This window comes from Chiloscyllium plagiosum, chromosome 5, assembly GCF_004010195.1.
Source record: "Chiloscyllium plagiosum isolate BGI_BamShark_2017 chromosome 5, ASM401019v2, whole genome shotgun sequence".
Lineage (NCBI taxonomy): Eukaryota > Metazoa > Chordata > Chondrichthyes > Orectolobiformes > Hemiscylliidae > Chiloscyllium > Chiloscyllium plagiosum.
Window position 1 is genome coordinate 74,771,649 of NC_057714.1, and position 22,728 is coordinate 74,794,376.

General features: G+C 39.2%; 1 protein-coding gene across 5 annotated transcripts in view; it reads right to left on the reverse strand.

Moving 5' to 3' along the window:
- The window catches only part of trdmt1 (tRNA aspartic acid methyltransferase 1), a 90,439-nt gene that overhangs the window by 9,526 nt on the left and 58,185 nt on the right, over positions 1 to 22,728 (reverse strand). For 4 of the 5 annotated variants that reach the window (XM_043690380.1, XM_043690379.1, XM_043690382.1 and 1 more), the window contains 5 exons: positions 19,583 to 19,652; positions 16,847 to 16,930; positions 15,638 to 15,999; positions 11,428 to 11,485; positions 9,681 to 9,810 (listed from right to left, as the gene is read on the reverse strand). In XM_043690380.1, the coding sequence (XP_043546315.1) occupies positions 9,681 to 9,810; positions 11,428 to 11,485; positions 15,638 to 15,999; positions 16,847 to 16,930; positions 19,583 to 19,652 (704 nt within the window). Of the gene's footprint in view, positions 1 to 2,114; positions 2,216 to 9,680; positions 9,811 to 11,427; positions 11,486 to 15,637; positions 16,000 to 16,846; positions 16,931 to 19,582; positions 19,653 to 22,728 lie in introns of all 5 variants that reach the window. The other variant, XR_006311724.1, reaches the window with a different exon arrangement.

The window sequence follows — 22,728 nt, forward strand, 5'->3', positions numbered from 1 at the left end:
GGAGTTTAATCAGATAAATGCAAGGTGCTGCATTTTGGGAAAGCAAATCTTAGCAGGACTTATACACTTCATGGTAAGGTCCGAGGGAGTTTTGCTGAAAAAAAAGAGACCTTGGAGTGCAGGTTCATAGCTCCTTGAAAGTGGAGTCGCAGGTAGATAGGATAGCGAAGTAGGCGTTTGGTATGCTTTCTTTTATTGGTCAGAGTATTGAGTACAGGAGTTGGGAGGTCATGTTGCAGCTGTGTTGGGCATTGGTTAGGCCACTGTTAGTATATTGAGTGCAATTCTGGTCTCCTTCCTATCGGAAAGATGTGGTGAAACTTGAAAAGGTTCAGAAAAGATTTATAAGGATGTTGCCATCGTTGGAGGTTTTGAGCTGTAGGGAGAGCCTGAACAGGCTGGGGCTGCTTTCCCTGGAGTGTCGGAGGCTGAGGGGTGACCTTATAGAGGTTTACAAAATTATGAGGGGCATGGATAGGACAAATAGACAAAGTCATAGACATAGACATAGACATAGACTCCCCTGGGATCGGGGAGTCCAGAACGAGAGGGCATAGGTTTAGGGTGAGAGGGGAAAGATATAAAAGAGACCTAAGGGGCAACTTTTTCATGCAGTGGGTGGTACGTGTATGGAATGAGCTGCCAGAGGATATGGTGGAGGCTGGTACAATTACAACATTTAAGAGGCATTTGGATGGGTATATGAATAGGAAGGGTTTGGAGGGATATGGGCCGGGTAGTGGCAGGTGGGACTTGATTGGGTTGGGATATCTGGTCAGCGTGGACAGGTTGCACCGAAGGGTCTGTTTCCATGCTGTACATCTCTATGACTCTATGGCGATCACCTCTAACAAGATGTTCCCAACGAGCCAAAAAACATATCACACATTAATAACAGTCTGTGATTTTCGCTTTGGGTGTGATGCGAGATATATAGGCTATGTGTTCCAAAGATTGGTGTATCGTATTAAACAGCATTCAGCTTGGCTGTTCACAACATGGAAGTACTGACTGTGCTCAATCAATCAATCAGTCAGTGCTTGCAAAACTCAAAACGTAATGTCCAACATTTGATGCGATTTTAGGATTAGCCAACATTTGCTAAATAACCTCAAATGTGATAAGAATTCCACTGACAACTAAAGTAAAGATCATTAATCAGGCTCACATTGTGGCATACTTGTACACACTGGAAGTTACATACTTTAATACACAGATCCATGTTCTTCGTACATTGAAAGAACATGCACACACATTGCGCCGGTCCCAACTTAAAACAAGGACTATAAACCTCTCGTTCATTCCTCAGGGCCCTGTCTTGACCAGAATCAACCTGCTCGGTTAAAATTTAAACAGATCTCAGCAGTTAACTTTCAGTCATCTTCCAACTAATGAATTCTCCAGGGCAACACCACTATTAATTTGAGCCCACTGACAATCTGACAAGTATCAAGTCACATTTGTATCACACAAGTTGCAGGCAATGACCAACTCTAACAAAAGAAGAATCTAACCATTGCCAGTTGACATTCAATGGCATTACCTTCACTGAATTAGTGAACATCCTAGAGTTTACTATTGATCAGAAACTAAACTGGACCAACATATAAATACTGTGGCTACAAGAGCAGGTCAGAGCTTGGAATCATACAAAGAACAATTCACGTTCTGACTCCCAAACAACACAAGTCAGGACTGTGATGGAATGCTCCCCACTTGCCTGGATGAGTTCAGCTCCAACAACCCTCAAGAAGCTTGACAATAACCAGAATAAAGCAGCTCACTTGATTGGGCTCTCCTCATAGAACAATCCCCTCATTCAGTGCAACTTTACAGCATGGCCTCTGATGTTTACCCAAACTATTTTATAATTTACATTAATAAAAAATGTGAAAACAGACCTTAGATAAATAAAATTTCCTTTTTCTATCTGTTTTGGCTCCGTTTTCTCATATTAAGTTTTTTTTAAGTCACCTGATATCATGTCACTAATAATAAATCTAACATTTTACTGCCTATTTCTGTTGTTGGGATATCTGTTATGAGGGAACTATTTCAGAATGCTAAGAATTCTGTAAGACTGAAACAAATGCATCTAATACGTCTGCAGCTACCTCTTAGGTTCCCAGCTGCCAAGTTGAGGGACTTTTTAATCACTGAAGATCCTGAATCAGCCTCATCAGCCATTTTTAGACTCATGCGAGACAAGATTTACCTGCAAGGAATAGCCAATATTAGCAAATCAGCATTATAATTTAATAAGACTCTGTTTCTAAAGGCCCTAAATTTAACTTAATTAATTTCTTCTCATTTACATAACTACAGACATATTTACAGGTACAACTTGTATATATGAAAAGTATTCTGCTTGGAGGTCAGTGTTGAGTGGGGTCCCACAGGGCTCTGTTCTTGGGCCTCTACTCTTTGTAGTTTTTATAAATGACTTGGATGAGGAGGTTGAGGGGTGGGTTAGTAAATTTGCAGATGACACAAAGGTTGGAGATGTCATCAATAGTATAGGAGGGCTACAGCAGGCTGGGCTGAGAAATGGCAGACGGAGTTCAACCTGGATAAATGCGAAGTGATACATTTTGGAAGGTTGAACTCGAATGCTGAATATAGGATTAAAGACAGGATTCTTGGCAGTGTGGAGGAACAGAGGAATCTGGGTGTGCAAGTACATAGATCCCTCAAAGTTGCCACCCAAGTGGATAGGGTTGTTCAGAAAGCATATGATGTTTTGGCTTTCATTAACAGGGGGAATCGAGTTTAAGAGACGCGAGGTTTTGCTGCAGCTCTACAAGTCCCTGGTGAGAGCACACTGGGAATACTGTGTCCAGTTCTGGTCTATAGGAAAGCTATTTAGGCTTTGGAGAGGGTGCATATAAGATTTACCAGGATGCTGCCTAGACTGGAGGGCTTGCCTTATGAAGAAAGGTTGAGTTAGCTCAGACTTTTCTCTCTGGAGAGAAGGAGGAAGAGAGGAGACCTGATCGAGGTATACAAAATAATGAGAGGAATAGATAGAGTCAATAGCCAAAGACTTTTCCCCAGGGCAGGATTGACTGGTTCAAGAAGTCATAGTTTGAAGACATTAGGAGGAAGGTATAAAGGAGACATCAGAGGGAGGTTCTTTATGCAGACAGTTGTGAATGCATGGAATGCGTTGCCAGCTGTGGTGGTGGAAGCAGTCATTGGGAACATTTAAGCGACTGCTGGACATGCACATAGATAGCAGTGAGTTGAGGGGTGCATAGGTTAAGTTACTATATTTTACATTAGGATTAAATCTCGGCACAACATCGTGGGCCAAAGGGCCTGTTCCTGCATTGCACTGTTCATTATACTATAGTAGACTAGCAAGAGACATCGCGAACATAGAAAAGTACAGCACAGAACAAGCCCTTTGGCCCAGCATGTCCATGCCAACCATGATGCCAATCCAAACTAATGCCACCTGCTTACACATAGCCAATTTAAAAGGCCGGAAATAAAAGGATATGGACTATCTAAATGCCTCTTAAAATGCTACTTTCGTATCTGCTTCTATCACCTCCCCACGCCAGCACATTTCAAGCACATACCACCCTATATAAAAAGCTTCCCTTGCACATGTCCTTGAAACTTACCCCATCTCACCTGAAACCTATGCTCCCCAGCATATACAATTCACCCTGGGAAAAGGGCTCTAATTATTCACCCAATCCACATCACTCAATTTTATATACTTCGATCAGGTCACCCCCTCAACTTCTGAAACTCAACGGAAAACAGTCCAAGTTTGTCCAACCTCTCCTTATAGCTAATACACTCTAACCCCAGACATCTTGGTAAACCTCTTTTGCACTCTCTCCAAAGTCTCCACATTTTTCCGATAGTGTGGTGACAAGATCTGCACATGATACTCTAAATGTGGCTTTAATAAAGTTTAATACAGCTGCAACATGACTTGTCAACTATTATACTCAATGTCCTGACTGAAGGCAAGCATGTCATCTACCTTATTTATAACCTTATCCACTTGTGTTGCGACATTCAGGAAGCTATGGATTTGCATCCCAAGATCCCTCTGTATATCAATGTTCCTAACGATCCTGCCATTTACAGTATACTTCACTCTTGCATTTGACCTCCCAAAATGCATTACCTTACTCTTATCTGGATTAAAGTCTGTTTCTTTGCCTAACTTATCAACTGATCTATATCCTGCTGCATCCTTTGACAACCTTCCTCACCATCCACAATTCCACTAAATTTCGTGTCATCCGCAAGCTTACTAATCAGACTACCTACATTTTCAGCCAAACCATTTGTATTATAAACAACAGAGGTTCCAGTATTGATCCTTGCTGAACAACACTGGTCACAGACTTCTGATCAGAAAAATATCCCTGCACAACTACTTTGACTTCTCTAACCAAGCAAACTTCGTATCCAACTTACCAACTCACTGCAGATCCCATATGATTTAAGCTTTTGGACCAGCCTACCATAAGGAACCTTGTCAAATGCTTTAGGAAATTCCAAGTAGAGTCACAGAGTCATAGAGATGTACTGCATGGAAACAAATCCTTCTGGCCAACCCGCCCATGCCGACCAGATATCCCAACCCAAACTAGTCACATCTGCCAGCACCCGGCCCATATCCCTCCAAACCCTTCCTATTCATATACCCATCCAAATTCCTCTTAAATGTTGCAATTGTACCAGCCTCCACCACTTCCTCTGGTGGCTCATTCCATGCTCGCACCACCCTCTGCGTGAAAGAAAGTTGCCCCTTAGGTCTCTTTTATATCTTTCCCCTCTCATCCTCTAGTTCTGGACTCCCGACCCCAGGGAAAATACATTGTCTACTTAACCAATCCATGCCCCTCATAATTTTGTAAACCTCTATAAGGTCACCCCTCAGTCTCCAACATTCCAGGGAAAACAGCCCCAGCCTGTTCAGCATCTCCCTATAGCTCAAATCCTCCAACCCTGGCAACCTCCTTGGAAATCTTTTCTGAACCCTTTCAAGTTTCACAACATCTTTCCGATACGAAGGAGACCAGAATTGCACACAATATTCCAACAGTAGCCTAACCAATGCCCTGCACAGCTGCAACATGACCTCTCAACTCCTGTACTCAATACTCTGACCAATAAAAGAAAGCATACCAAACGCCTTCTTCACTATCCTATCTACCTGCAACTCCACTTTCAAGGAGCTATGAACCTGCACTCCAAGGTCTCTTTGTTCAGCAACACTCCCTAGGACATTACCATTAAGTGTATAAGTCCTGCTAAGATTTGCTTTCCCAAAATGCAGCACCTCGCATTTATCTGAATTAAATTCCATCTGCCACTTCTCAGCACATCTGGTCCAGAACCTGTTGTAATCTGAGGTAACCCTCTTCACTGTCCACTACACCTCCAATTTTGATGTCATCTGCAAACTTCCTAACTGTACCTCTTATGCTTGCATCCAAATTATTTATATAAATGACAAAAAGTAGAGGACCCAGCACCTGATCCTTGTGGCACTCCACTGGTCACAGGCTTCCAGTCTGAAAAACAACCCTCCACCACCACCCTCTGTCTTCTACCTTTGAGCCACTTCTGTATCCAACTGGCTAGTTCTACCTGTGTTCCTTAAGATCTAACCTTGCTAACCAGTCTCCCAGGGGGAACCTTGTCGAATGCCTCATTGAAGTCCATATAGATCACATCTACAGCTCTGCCCTCATCAATCTTCTTTGTTACTTCTTCAAAAAAGTCAATCAAGTTTGTGAGACATGATTTCCCATGCCAATATGACGATTCCCTCATCACCACTGCCTTATTCTTATCACTCATCTCTGTCACTTTCTTAAAAACCTCAATCAAGTTTGTAAGATAAGACCTCGCTAGCTTAAGACATGCTGATTAACCCAAAAAGTCCAGTCTTCTCCAAATCTTACCACCCTTATCTTTCATCCTCAAAGGAACATGTGGATCCTGAAGTCTGATAAACTAACTTATAAAAGAATCAACTGCCCCCAATCTACTTTCTCTAGTTCGTGTTTAATACTGTTGTAATTAGCCTTTCCCCAATTTAGCAAGTTCACCTAGGGATCAGTCTTATCCAGAAATATCTTAAAATTTAGGAAATTACAATCACTGTTCTTAAAATGCTACTCCACTGAAACTTGGATCAACTGGCCAGGCATGTTCCTCAATGAAGGTCCAGTAAAGCCCCTTCCCTGGTTGGACTATCTATATATCGTTTCAAGATACACTCCAGAATGGACCTAACAAATCTGCTCCATCTAAGCACCTGGTGCTACAGACTCCCTGTCAATACTGGAGAAGTTTAAACCGCCCACGCTAACAACCCTGTTGCTTTTACATCTTTCTATTATGTCTTACATATCTGTTCCTATATCTCCTGCTGGAGACCTATCATAATGATTGCACCTTTCTTATTCCTGAGTTCTAAACATATCGCTTCACTGGGTGAGTCCTCCAAGATGTCCTCTCTTAGTACATCTGTGAAATTCTAAACTTCAATTCTCCTGTTCCTTGGATGCTGCCTGACCTGCTGCGCTTTTCCAGCAAAACATTTTCAGCTCTGATCTCCAGCATCTGCAGTCTCCAGTAATGCAACTACCCCACCCTTTTACATTCCTCTCTACCATGCCTGAAACGTCTAAACCCTGGAGCATTGAACTGCCGGTCCTGCCCTTCTCTCAACTACTTTTCCATACAGACAGCGCTCCTATAATGTGATGGTTGTGTTCTTGTGCAATCCCATGTTACAGAAAAATCGTACTTTAGAAACAGCACTTAAAGTGTTGGCAATATAATTGCATTACAGCCAACACACATTTTAGAAGTTTGGACTTTAGAAATAGCGTCTCCAGTTCGTCAACTGCATTACGCTAATTTAAACCGTGCCGAGTAGCACTAGCAAACCTCCCTGCTCCTGCAGTTCAGGTGCAACCTAGTCTTCTTGTACAGGTCCCTCCTGCCCTGGAAGTATCCTAGTGACCCAGATATGATTACATTCCCTACAGAATGGAAACAGGCCCTTCGACCCAACAAATCCACACTGACTCTCTGAAGAGTAACCCACCCAGACCCATTTACCTCTGACGAATGTACCTAAAACAATGGGCAATTTAGCATGGAAGAGAAAATGAGGTCTGCAGATGCTGGAGATCAGAGATGGAAATGTGTTGCTGGAGAAGCGCAGCAGGTCAGGCAGCATCTAGGGAACAGGAGAATCGACGTTTCGGGCATTAGCCCTTCTTCAGGCAATTTAGCATGGCCAATTCACCTGACACGCAATCTTTGGATTGTGGGAGAAAATCCACGCAGACACAGGGAGCATGTGCAAACTCCATACAGCCAGTTGCCCAATGCTGGAATCGAACCCAGGTCCCTGGCACTGTGCCATCCTAATCTGAGCACTCCCTCCTACACCAGCCCTTTAGCTATGTGTTCAACTGTGTTACCTTGATATTTCTAGCCTCAGTAGCATTAGCACAGCGAGTAATCTTGTGATTACAACCCTATAGGTCCAGCTTTCAACTTTCTAACCAACTACCTCACCTCCCTTCACAGGATCTACCTTCATGCCTATGTTATTAGTATCAATATGGACCCCAACCTCTCCCTTTTCAGAACTTCCGGCTCAGAGATATCCTGATGAAGGGCTTCTGCCCAAAACGTCGATTTTCCTGCTCCTTGGATGTGCCTGACCTGCTGTGCTTTTCTAGCACCACTCTAATCTTGACTATAAAGTCCCCATTACTCCTGCTCACCTACACTTCCAACCTCCCTGCTGTACAACAGAGTCGATCGTGATGTCAGTGATCTGGCTGCTGCAATTGCATTTCCTGAGAGGCCATCCCCTTCAACAGTATTCAAAACAGTATACTTGTTGAGAGAAGAATAGACACAGGGGCCTCCTACTCTCAAATACTATTTTGCTTTTCCTTGCCAACTTCTTAGCCCTCCTTTCCTGAATTATAAAATGCTCCCCAATCTTCCGTCTTAGAAAACATTTTTGGCAACTGTTTAAACTTTCTCCCTTGAACTAACATAATCTTTAATTTCACTTGTTAGTCATGGTTGGACCACGTTTTGATGCTTCCTGGCCTGCTGCGCTTTTCCAGCAACACATTTTTGGGCTTTGGACTACTTTTCCAATGGTTTTGAATTCATTAACTGAAGTGAACTGCAGCCATTTAAGAAGGCAGCTCACCATCATCTTCTCAAGGGCTACTAAGGACAGGCAATAAATGCTGACCAGCCAGCAAAGCCCAGACCCAATAAATGAATAAAAAAAATTAAATGTTTATTTGTTGCAAATTATGTATTAACTCTTTAAAATACTAGCTTGCCTTCTGTCATTTTATTCAACATATTTAGCCAATCCTATCTTAGCCATCTCACCCCTTAAACCCTTTCCAGTTGGCTTTATTTAGAGTTAAGAATTTAGCTTCACACTTAATGAAATCTCCATTCAAACTCACTACAAAATTCCTCATGTTATGGTCATTTGTCTCTAGATGGCCCTTTACAGATATTTCAACTAATTAACCCTTTCTGTTTCCACAATACTTGATCCAAAACAGCTTGTTTCCTAGTTAGTTCCTCAGCATATTTTTGTAAACAATTATCTTGTGCTCACCCTGTCATTCTATCCTGCTGCAAATTTGGTTTGCCCAGTCCATATGAGAGGTAACATCCCCTCTATACTTGGTATATCACATTTATTGCATACAACTCTAACTTTCTGATAAATGGCAAAGAATGTTCTGGGCCCATAAACTGCTGTTTCTTACTTATATTCAAAATGACTCGACCTTTTGATTTTCTAAGCCAAGATTATTTCTCTTTACTCACTTCATCCTATCTTTCATTATTAGGGCCACCACACTTCCTTTTTCATTTTGCCACATTCTTTTAAACATATCCTGAAATAATAGATACTAACATTCCACATTTTGCAAATATGTTTCTCTGATCACTATTACAATCAAATCTATTTGCTTCATTATGCTTTTATTTTATCCAGTTTGCTGTGAATGCTTTTTGTATCCAGATGTGGTACCTTTGATGTTGATACTTTTCTAATATTTCTGAGTTCACCTCAGTCATTAACATCACATTCATCATTCTAACTTAAGTTGTCATTTCAAGAACCAAACTTATCTTTTAAAATCAAAAATGCTGCTAAAACGTTCCTGTACTATTTCTGTATTTATTCTTTTCTGAATTTCACTATCTCCTGATCTCACTTGCAGCACTCTCTTTCCTCTCCACTTTGTTATTTTAAAACTTTGTCTACTGCTCTATAATGCAACTCAATAGGACCCAAGCACCAGCCTGTAAAGTCGTCATGGAATAACTTTCACTTTCCTGGTACTGGTGCCAGATAATAATAATTCTATTTTGGTGCGGAGAAATTGGAGATCAGGTGTTTGCCCATAGCAAGGTTGAAAAAAGTCACAGTCTTAGATCACTGTTTTGTTCTCAAGTTACTGATTTTGTTTCTACAATAGCAAGACAGGAAGCAGATCATCCATCCACTATAATTCCTGACACCCTAAAGTATGCACCCCAAGCAGCTAAATTAAAATTTAAGCAGGAATCTGAAGGAGTTTCTATTTCATAAATTGACAATGCACAGGAACACATAACTGTTTACTTACGAAATTCTGGAGGAAATCCATGAAGATTTGCTATTTCCCTCGGAGTGAAATATCGTAGTTTTAGTTTTGATAGCTGGGATAACTTTTCATCATCTGACAGTGTCTGAAATGACTGGAAGACTTCAGAAAGCTGTTAAAAGTGAAAAGAAAATAATTAAATACTGAAAAACATGGATTTGCACAAAATCAAGAATTACTTAATCAACTGCAACACTGAAAACAATCCATAAAAATTGACAACAAACATTACTCAAGCATATTTTCACACAGAAGCATGAATTTGACAACTGGACTTTCTTAGTGAAGACCTGCACTCAAAGGCAATGTAGGTAAGCAAGAAGGTTAAACACTAGCCAGATTCTTCTTAACTTCAGGCTACCTTCTCATCTCAGGTATCAGATTATGCAATGGTTCTAGACCAAACATGGGCCATGACACTTCCCAACCCATATCCTAGTTATTTGGAAGTGTTCGAGAAATCTGGATCCAAAGAAAACAATTTGATCTACTGGTAGTTGTTTTCATGCACAAACATGGATTATTGTGGTCAGAAATATTTTTAAACAAGACACATCACACTATCTTTGAAATTTGTTTTGTTTTCAAGGGGAAAAAAAAAGTAATAACGACTGCCAAATAAATAAAACGTGCTAATATTTTTGAATCTGTTCAGTATTAATTGAGATTTATAACTACAGTACAGTTATCCAGTTGCAATTGTAACAGATCTTGATATATGAAAGTCATTATACATGTAACTTGGGTTTTGGCAAAGTACTGCCCACTTCTGATATACCTAGTATTTGGCCTACATGCACAACAATACCTTTCAATTTGCTCAGTCCCCTGAAGCCTAAATTATGATGTTGCATTGTAATTAAGTCCCATTGTAAGTATCCCATCTTAGCATTCTTAAATCCAAAGATTCAGTTTAGTTGTACTGTGCACACACGCCCATTATTTCAGTTTTTTCATTGTTCTTCTACTTTTTTTCTGAGTTTAATCTACTTACGTTTTGTGGAAGCAAATTTGAGCAGCATGAAGGACATCAGTGCAGAGGAGAGTAAGCCCAGCGCATTAAAGTCCAGCCATCAATGGGTGAGTGAGCCCAGTGCGGTAGAGAGTGAGCTCGCTCAGCATCTGCGGCAGTGACAGCAGATAGTCCCAGGCTAAGGCCAGCACGATCTGGAGGCAAGACCCAGCGTGGACTGGAGGCTAGACCCAGCATGGACTCGAGGCGAGGCCCAGCATGGACTGGAGGTGAAGCACAGCATGATCTAGAGGTGAGGCCCAGCATGATCTAGAGGTGAGGCCCAGCATTATCTGGAGGCAAAGCCCAGCTTGGACAGGAGGCGAGGTACAGTGTGGTCTATTGAAAGACCACTGAATGCTGAACTTTTTATTTCTTTATTTTTCTAATTTATTCCTTAGATTTTATACCTCGGTACCTTTGTACCTAAGATGGCGCCATAAGTGGCAACTTAGTCAACTTTTCACTGCACTCATGTGAGTACGTGACAATAAATCTAAGTCAAATTCTAATTATTTAAAGAATTTCTGATCGCACTATAAAATAGGTAAATCAATTAACTCAAAATCATTTGGCATCTATTGAGATTTAATTCTACCAAACAAATTACTGTCAAGCATTTCAACAGACACACTGCACATATTCTAGCAACTCACAGGTTTAATTTGTGGCTTTAAAAAAGTCAACTATAAGTTCCTATGGTTGGCAATAGCATACCTCAACATCTGGTGCGGTCTTCAACACAGAACCAGTACCTTCAACGTAATGGCCATATCTGTATTAGAAAACAGAACTAATTAATTATTGCAACTAAAAGTGAACTTTCAAAACATTGATGTTTGAATGTTTAAAACAAAAATGCAATTGCTGTTGTTTGTGATAAAGCATAATGATGCATACGTATATTTTCTATAAGGTCAATCAGGACAATTCCAAAATTCAATCAGGCTGATAGTTTTACTTGTGACCCACGTTACAATTCATGACAAGGTAATAGTCAGTAGTCACAATGCAAGTCAGTTTGCTAATTTAAATCAAATCTTAAACAAGCTAATTCCTGAGCATCACCATAGTATTAGAGAATCTTATGTTAAAATTAATGTCTCTGTACAGATACTTAATGATATTGACCTTACAAAATGCTCAGAAAAAATTGATCTTGTTGGTATCTCATCTTACACCCTCCATGTATATATGCTCAGGTAAAACTTTGCCGTCCATTTCAGAACCAAGTCCCCTTCACTCATCACCTGATTTCACTGATCTATCCTGGTCAAATTATAAATTCTTTTCCTTATGTTTAAATTTCTCCAAAGCACCATCCTTCCTCATCGCCATAATCACTTCCAACCCGAAAAACCTCTATGAATTCTGCATTCCCTTAATTCTGGCCATTTGAGCACTTACACAAAAGAAAATAGCTGGGCAATTCCCAAAAGATTAAAGAGGACAGTTCAGTAATAGGCAGAAAGTCTTTTAATGTTTGAAATATCAGAGGACATTCAAAATATTAGTGAGAAATCAAGTGAAGTAAATTTGAGAATTTTAATTTTATTTATATTCTGGAATTGTTTCTTGATTTTAGCACACTAAATTAATTAATTTGTTGAGAATCACACTCATCGAGAATGACAATAATGTCTTCACAGTTGACAGGAGTGAAAGATTACAAAAATATTTCCTTTTCCTCTCTTGAAGGTTTAGATAGGCTTCTTGGCAATAACTAGTTCACACCAAGAGCACCACAAATGAATTACAAGACAACAATGCCCAAGGAGCAGGCTTAAAGAGCTGAATGTTCCTATTTTCTGTGAAAGAATAATAATCGCCTTGTGGAGTGTTATAATGCATTGGGATCAAGGTCAAGACTAAGCATCAGCTGATAATAAAAATATAGGTTGAATTCAACAAATGGCGAGAATATCCTGTGCTGTACTCTTCTATTTCAATACTACTTATATGAAAACAATAAGTGTTCGGGTCATAATTACAGCATAACAAATTGGCATCACAGTTCTATTAGAAATGTTATGTGGATAATTATCTTTTCTGCTTGAGATCATGGGATATGAGCCTTGCTGGCAAGGCGAGCATTTGTTGCCCATCCCTAGCTGCCATTGAATTGTATGGCTCTCTCGACCATTTCAGAGTGCAATTAAGAGTCAACCACACTGCTGTGGGTCTGAAGTCACATGTCGTTCAAACCAGGTCAGTACGGCAGATTTCCTTTCCTAAAGAATATTAGTGAAGCAGGTGGACGTTTACAACAATTGACAATATTCACCATAATTCCAGACTTTTTATTGAATTCTAATTTAACTATCTGCCATGGTGAGAAATGAAACCACGATAATGATATCATTAGCCTGGATCTCTGGATTACTAGCACTATGCTACCACCTCAGAACTTGGTTTTGACAATCGATATGCAATATCACAATATACTACTTAATAATTTGAGTATTACTGAAAAGATGCATGCGGTTGAAGCTTTTCATCTTGCATTCATCAGGGTAAAGCAGTGATATCAAATCTGAAAGGGAACAGCAATTTATACTGCACGAGAGGTGATGACCTCATAGTATTATCACTGAACTGTTAATTCAGACATACTTAGATAACGTTCTGGGGACCCGGGCTTGAATCCTGCCATGGCAGATAGTGGAATTTGAATTCAATTTAAAAAGTGTGGAATTAAAATTTTAATGATGACCGCGAATCCATTGCTGATTATTGGAAAAACCCATCTGGTTCACAAATGTCCTTAAGGGAAAGAAAGCCTTACCTGGTCTGCTCTATATAATTCCAGACCCACAGCAATGTGGTTGACTCTTGATCTGCCCTCTGCACAATTAGGGATAGGCAATAAATGCTAGCCTAGCTAACAATGCCCTCATCCCATGAATGAATAGAAAAAAAGAAACAGGGTATTGATTGGTTTGCAAGGGAATTCTGACTGGCCAAGGCACTGCCATGGAAGTTGAAGTTGGGAAAGGTGTGTGAATACTCTCAGGCAAATCAATGTAGAAGGAAGTATTGAATATCTTGAAATGCATTAAGGCAGACAAGTCTCCGGGGCCAGATGGGATCTATCCCAGGATATTGTGGGAGGCAAGAGAGGAAATAACTGGGGCCTTAACAGACATCTTTGCATCTTCTTTGGCCTCAGGTGAGGTTTCAGAGGACTGGAAAATGGCAAATGTTGTTCCTTTGTTTAAGAAGGGAAACAGAGATAATCCAGGTAAGTACAGACTGGTGAGCTTGATGTCAGTGATGGGGAAGTTGTTGGAGAAGATATTGAAAGATAGGATTTATTCACATTTGGAAGTGAATGGACTTGTTAGTGATAGGCAACATGGATTTGCGGGGAGAAGGTCATATTCACCGATTTAATTGAGTTTGAGGAGGTGACAAGAATGATTATTGAAGGAAGTGTAGTGGATTTTCTCTACATGGACTTTTACTAAAGCATTTGTTAAGGTACTTCATGGAAGGCTAGTACAAAAGGTAGAGTCTTATGGGATCCAGGGTGTGCTAGGTGGATGGACTTAGAACTGGCATAGTTATAGAAGACACAGTAGAGGTAGAAGGGAGCTTTTCAGAATGGAAATCAGTAATTAGTGGTGTTCTGCTGGGATCAGTGCTGCGTTATTTGTTGTTTATAATAAATATAAATGATCTGGAGGAAAGCATAGGTGGTCTGATTAGTAGGTTTGTGGATAACACTAAAATTATTTGAGTGGCAGATAGTGAGGAGGATTGTGAAAGGGCACAGCAGGATACTGACAGATTACAGATTTGCACAGAGATGTGGCAGATGGAGTTTAATCTGGATAAAATGTAAGAAAATCAAATTCAGGTGCGAATTATACAATAAATGGCAGAACCCTTCGGAGCACTGACTTATACAGGGATGTGGGCGTATAGGTCCAGATCCCTGAAAGTGGCAACTCTTGTGAATAAGGTGGTCAAGATGGCATATGTTGGCCAGGGCATCGAATATAAAGGTTGTCAAGTTATGTTACAACTGTACAAAACTTTAGTTAGCCCACATTTGGAATATTGCGTGCAATTCTGGTCATCACACTATAAGAAGGATGTAGTTGCTTCTGCGAGGGTGCAGAGAAGGTTTATCAGGATACTGCCTGGTTTGGAGGGTTTTAGGTATCAAGAGGTTGGATAAACTTAGACTGTTTTCGCTGGAAAGACAGAGGCTGAGGAGTAACCTGAAAGAAGTCTACAACATTATGAGATACATTGACAGGCTGGATAGTCAGAGGCTTTTTTCCCAGGATGGAAAAGTCAACTACTAGAGGGCACAGATTCAAGGTGGAGAGGGAAAATTTAGGCGAAAAATGTGGGGAACAATATTTTCACACAGAGGGTGATAGGTGCCTGAATGCACTGCCAATGGAAGTGGTGGAAGAAGACAGGTTAGCGACGTTTAAGGCCTAAATTGATTGATGCATAAAAGGGAGGTGAACAGAGGGATAGAAATCATGTGCAGGCCATAAATACCAGGTGTAAATAAGGACTGGATTTTGGGACACCTGCTTGTTTGGCCAAAGGACTGCTCCTGTGCTGTCTTGTTCTTTGTTCTAATTCTAACAAGTTGATATAATATGGATGTAATATTGCTATGACAATGATAACTGTTGAAATTTACATGATGTCATCATTAATATTTCATCAAGGTCGAAAAAAGTTAACATTCTGATCCACAAGTAAAAACATTCTGGGCATGAATTTAAACGATCATGTCAGACCCAGTTAGGGGCATATATTTCAAAGATATTACTCAGATCCAGTGAAGGGCATATATTTCAAAGATATCACTCAGCCATTTCATGTGAATATTTTCTGACTAAATGAATACTTAATCTGAAAGATTAAAAAGCAGTTTCAAAAAGGAATGAAACAGGCCTACCCTTTAGTGAAACACACCGATCGTCTACAAGATGGTCCAACTATGTCAAGTACTAAAGCATAACGCAGTAACGTCTTTAGGGGTATGAAGTATGAGCTTGGATCCTTCAATTCCTCCTCCAAGAATTCTTGGATCATTTGGATTGATAAATTGTTGTTCTGGAATTGCTTCTTTTTCAGGTGTTCTGGTGTCTCTAATTTGTAAAGTCGAGTCATATTGGCTTCACTTTTGTCAGTCCCAGCACAATATCCCGAGTTCTTGTGTTCGCCTTTATTATCACCTGTGGTTACTATCTGATCACAATTGGAATCATCAGTAAATCTTGAATCTGTAACATCATGGTCTGGGAAACGTTCTATTATCTGAAATTATAGATAAAAATTTTAATAAGATCATACTAGATTGAATTACTTGCAACATAAAATGCTAAACATTCATGAATAATTCAAAAGCATATGATATTAAAAACTTTATCAAGAAAAACACTTGGAATGAACTAAGTATGCATTTGAAATCTTTTTTAAATTGAAGTTCATATTTGCTGTGTGCCTCAAGGGATAATTTCAAAGAAGTTCAACCTCTACAAATTTAAATGATGAATATCAGCTTGTACTATTACTTGAATAAACTCTGCTTGTTCCTGTGAACATCCCCAATCTTCCTTGTACAACAGTTTCCTCTAGATTACATCCCTGTTCTTTTTGCCCACTGAAAATAGCACTAGACTGAGATATTAAACATTATGGTAACTAAGAGCACCAACAAATTACACTAAGTCCAAGTGAAACCAAGATTAGGTCACGGCAGCTTTACAAATGAAGTGTGTTCAATAAGTAAGCAGTCTGTCACATTAGATATCCAAATGTTCTTCATAAATTTGGTGATATCTTTAAGCTGGATTCAAGCTGAAAAAGATTCCAATTTTTTTGGTAATGTAACTGGACTCAAAGCAAAAGCTGGCTTTAGTGTGTCAATTACATTACTGTAAATGATAGATAAATCTCTGGTTGTAGATTATATAAACAGCTCAGACTGAAACCATGAGAAATTTCTCTAGATTTTGACATTGCAGCTCAGAAAGACATATTTTACCCCATCATCTGATTGCTACCTCTTCACTAAAATGACTGAAGAGATTCCATGAAGCAGAATGCAATAAACCTGATATTTTTCTGATGTTCTTTACCATGAGCCCACGATAAAACTCACCTGATAAGAAGTTTGGAAGCAGAAGGTATCAGGTTGGCGCTTTGCAAGAAGGAAATATCGCAGCCTCGAGTTTGGGAAGCCCAACTAAAGTTAAAATACTTGTTAGCCTCAATAAAATTCAAAAGGAATATGGAATCAGATGCATTAGAATTAAATCTTTTAAAAAAAAACAAATCAAGCGCTAAGAAAGATAAATTCTGATGGTTTGCATATTAGCAGCAAAGTAGCATCAAGAAAATATTTTTGAACAGAGCACAAAATAAACAAAAAAATCATTCATCTGTTATTAATAATATTATATAAAAATTAAAATATATCACTTTTCTTTCACTGTTGCTGGGTTAAAATTCTGAAACTCACTCATAATATCACTGTTGCTACCCCTACCCTACCCAAGGACTGAGCAATTTAAGAAGGTACCTCACCACCACTTTCACGTTCTTGATGAAGGGCTTAAGTCATTCTCCAATCCTCTGATGCTGCCTGACCTGCTGTGCTTTTCCAGCGCAACACTTTTCAACCACCTTCTCCAGAAATGAATAAATGAATGGTAGCCAACCAGCAGGTGCCCACATTCCATGAAAGAACTTAAAAAGTTTTTCTGTATGGAAAATACTGCTGTCTGGAAACTGTAGTCATGAGCTGGCATGAAGGTGGTAGTTACAGGTTGGCCATCTCGAAGTTAAGACCATAAGACATAGACCATTCAGACCACTGAGTCTGTTCTGCCATTCAATGGGATCATGGCTAATCTAATAATCCTCAACCCTACTTTCCTGCATTTACCCCATAATTGTTATTCCTTTACTGAATAAAATCTATGTCACTCTTGAATATACTCACTCAATCACCCAACCTCAACAACCCCTGGTGATAAAATATTCACTTCCCATTTGAGAGAAGGAATTCCTCCTCATTTCTGTCTTAAATGTGTGACCCCTGAGATTATGCCCTCTGCTCCTGGACTCTCCCTGCTAACAAACCAAATGGCTGGAATAACATGAGTAGGTATCCAGCCATTTGGTTTGTCTTTAGCATCATCTTATTTTTGATTATTTATAATTATTTCTCCATCTTAATTTATCAGTTCATAAGTCATCCCCTCACGGTTATTCAGCTATTGACACTTTACTCACACCATTTGGCACTTTTGATCACTTGTTATTCAGCCTGTCAACACTTACTCAAGCTATTTGCACTTATCTATTGACACGCTTAATCACTTGGGATTATCTTTATCTCTGCCTATATATTGTGCATGTGCACTTCTTTCCAAGTCACCTGAAGGAGTAGTACTCTGAAAGTTTGTGGTTTCAAACAACTACTCTTGGACTATAGCCTTGTGTCATGTGACTTATGACTTTGTCCACCCCAGTCCAACATTGGCACTGCCACACTTTGGTAGGAAGAATAGACTATTTTCTAAATGGGGAAAGGCTCATAAATCTGAATCACAGGAAGACTTATAGTCCCAGTTCAGGATTCTCTTAACGTTGGTTTGCAGGTTCATTTGGCGATTAGGAAGGAAATTGCAGTGCAAGTATTCATTTCAAGAGGGCGAGAATGGAATAGCAGAGATATACTGCTGAGGCTGCGAAAGGCTCTTGACACATCACATTTGGAATATAGTGAGCAGTTTTGGTGTCCATGCCTAAGTAAGGATCCGCTAGCATTGGAGGGGTCTAGAGGAGGTTTCCCAGAAGACACACTAAGGATATGATCTCCTGCTCAATGCCCTCCTCTCCCCTCTTCTCCAAGCTGTTCCTGCTTTCCCCTGTCTTCTAAATTGTTTCCCTCATCCACAGGCAGATTGACCAAACTATACATGATTGCAATAGAATAATTTTCAGCAATAGATGAAAATTAATAAATCAGAATTCAGTTGTGCAACAATTACAAATAATTAACAAGTAGATTTGGAAGGCAGAAACACTACTGTTTTTGTTTTGACAAGCCCTTTGAATACTTTTATAGCAAAACCTTTGCTATCTAACTAGAGGAATAGGCTTCTGTCAGCAATTATTCTCCAAACAAAAACAAATCAGCAAGAAACACAATGCAGGTTACTTTAATATTTTCTCACTTTGGTGGAATTTGTACTGAAATACATCTGTAAATATTTTGTCAAGCTGGTAATACAAGTTGGTCAAATAACTGGCAATTTTCTTTTAGATTTTCCAACACTGGACAAATATTTCTACACTTAAATTTGCCTAAGATGAAAATTGGTGGATTAGTTTCTTTTAAAAAAAAAGCTTCTTATAAAAAGTATATTGTACATTTATATACTTTATAATAATCACCAGGAAATATGACAGAGCACTTCAATGCCCTCGAGTCCATCACATGATATATAATATTGATGATCAAATTAAGTAGAGATAAAGCCAAGGCATTATAACTGAGGAGTATATGATCTGAATTTGAGTCCTGTATGGGTGCACAACGTCTCATTCATATTGTTAGAAAATTAGGTGCCACCCACATACTCAAATTCCCCACATGTACTCCCAGAGGTCGAGTTGCTTCAATGGAAGTACAAAGTTCATGCCGAAAAATGGGTACATCTATAACTTATTGAATCAACCAAGCTTATCTGGCAATCCGCAAATGTTTCTTTTGCTTACATTAGAATGTCATCTTGGAAAAGAAAATAGAAAGCGTTCTTTTAACTGTTGAAATTAATTTTTAAATAAAGGATCAAATTCCATCCAATTAATTGGCTTGTCTACATACCAAGGTTGGTGATAGAAGGAATTCCTGGTAAATATATCTGCAGCTGTCCAACGTTTGTATTAATTTATCTCTGTTTAGAAATACATCGAAAATACTTATCATATTGTTGCATATTTCAACTGCAGTTAAATGTTTAGAATACATCAAAGAATCAAACTAACTGCAACTCAAATTTATTTAAAAAATACAAACCTAGTTAAAATTGAAAAGCTTGATGTGTATTTTCAACAGTAATCATCAGCTGTAGAATATATTCGAGCTATGAATTATCTGAGTCTTTAATGATTTAAGAAATGAAAAGATGGATAGGGGAGAAATCAAACTTAACAGACCATTCTTATTTTTAAAAAAAGATTAAAAAGTTTTTGTACTCTTTTAGTCCTCTTTACCATTAACATAACAAGAACTGAAATGATTGCAAATTTTTCATAAGATGAAAATCATTTTAGCTTGTTCACAGTCTGCATTCGAACTTTTGAGATTTAACATTTTAAAGACCATATATCTTTTAGTGACTTTTTCACTAAGATACAAGATGAATATTGTTCAACTTTGCCTGCACTAGCACCAAGCATACCACAGAGTTAAGAACAGTCCAGCCATGGAAGAGTCCAGATAGGTCACACTATTTCTGTTTACTTTTAGTCTGCAGCATTCAGAGCATAGATTAAAACCAGCTGCTGATATTAACCAGCTACTGATATTAACTGTGCAGTAAAATCTGCAGAAACAAAACTGGGAATAGGAAACTCCAAAAGCCAATGTATCCAATAGAAATATTTGCCAAGAAAGCAAGGCCTACAATTTGAAATACAGAGAAAACTTAGAAGTAATTGACTGTTATTAAAAACACATAGTTATTAAAGTCAACTTCAGCAACTACTGAGAAATCAATTGAACAGTCACAAGATGCACTGACAATTAAAATGCTTCTTGTTAGAACATAAAACATAAAGAACATAGAACATATAAATTATATGTTTCTTGGAAAAGGAACCAGAACTGAGGTTTTATCACAGAGTGGTGAATCGACAAGAGCTCTGGAAGGGGAGGGTGTGGGATGAAGAAATCACACTGAATTGCCAAAATTTAAAAGAGCTGCTGATTTTTTCCTAATGATATAAAAATATCCCTTTATTCTTAAATGCAGCATAGGAAAAATGAGCATTTGGGTAAACATTATGCTATTTGTCTTTTGTACTGTTGTACACATTTTCATTGAGTTATACACAAAAACACTACACTGTGTTTGGACTGCCTAATGTGAAAGGTATTGTCCATGCATTTTAGAAACACATTGAACTTTGGTCCCAAACCAGATGTGGTAGATTTGTAGCCAAACCGTCTGCCATTTATCAAATAAAACACAGGCACACTAGTGTATAAATTCAGTTTTATCCTGATTATATGCCCCATCACCTTTTATAATCTATACATAAATCACCAAAAATGCAGAAGAACGTTAAACCAAACCCTGTTCACGTACTTCAGTGACAAAATATATCTCCTCCGAACACCTACTTGCTCTCGTTACACAAATGTTACTGAATTCCCAAACTAGTACAGTATTGACATATCACATATATGTGTAACTTTTTAAAACTACAAATAAAATGCTCTCAGTTTCAGCACTTTTGAAGCAGTTTGGAGATTATACCAAGAATGTGCACTTTGTGTTTTTCAACTCTAATGCAGTCTGTCCTGCATTTCATCTGTGCTAGGACAAGAAATCATATCACAATCTTACAGTTATATTAATAACTATTAGCTAGTTGAATCCTCAAGGCAAGAGGAATCAAACTCAAGAACAGTATTAAGCATGAGTAAAGTCACAGGGTTGAGGTTGAGAAAAATCTAGGTCGATGTTATGGTGGAGGGGACAAAGGGAAGGAGTTGGCTCCAACTCTGATGTAGTGGTTCCATGATAGGCAGCTGCGGAGGCTTGTAACTGAGACCCAGAGCCTGTTACAGTTTCAGAGACCATGGCCAATATCAAGCAGTGACTGGAGGAACAGCAGTGGAGGAACAAGCAGAAGAGAGAAAGGTGAACTGTATTGTAGTAAAATCTTTTATTATATTCAGTGTTTCAAGATGGCATCACAGCATGGCGACACTTTGCATTTAACAAGTGAAAAAAAACACTTTTCACCATATTTTTATGTACATCTGACAATAAATCTAAATCTTATCGAGTGGATAACTGAGTGATAAGTGCAAGGACAAGATGAATTCCCGCCTCAGGCGACTGACTGTGTGGAGTTTGCACGTTCTCCCCGTGTCTGCGTGGGTTTCCTCCGGGTGCTCCGGTTTCCTCCCACAGTCCAAAGATGTGCAGGGTCAGGTGAATTGGCCATACTAAATTGCCCGTAGTGTTAGGTAAGGGGTAAATGTAGGGGTATGGGTGGGTTTCGCTTCGGCGGATCGGTGTGGACTTGTTGGGCCGAAGGGCCTGTTTCCACACTGTAATCTAATCTAATCAAAAGAATATTGACAGCAAGCTGAGATAGAGAAGGACAGAGGGAGGAAAAGAGGCTCAAAGAAAAGGGAGGAAAGAACAGTTGGGGACTTATAAGAAAAGTACACATTGAGTGAGAAGGTGGAATGGGTGGACTACTAAATGCATGTACGGGTTTGTCACAGCAAATTCTCTTCACAGTGGGAGCTTGCAAATACACTTAGCTGTAGGCAAATCAGGCAGACAAATCAAAAGGGTGAACACGAGGGTGGTCATCCACTCTATTTCACTGTACCCAAGCAGAAATAAATCTTCCTCCCCTGTGCATATTGGTAGCTCTCAAGGGCAAATGTGACTTCTCTTCCATCTACTCAGCATTGTAGATTCCAACTAATCAAGAGACTAGTGTTTTGGTAGCATTGTTGTGAAAAGATACATTTTGTTACTGCTTGTCTTGTACTCATCAGAGTAGCTCACAAGAAATAATAATGTAAAAGGAGACAAATTGCTTTTATATGAATAAGACAGCACTGATTGGTTGGCAAGTGGCCTCTGAATGGTAGAGGCATTGCCATGAAGATTGTACTGGTTAGATGATTACATTTAACTGCAAAGTTTGTTTAAAGTTAAACCAGGCAAATTGCCTCCAATTGGTGAAGGCATTCCCCTGAGAAATGAACTAGAAAATAAG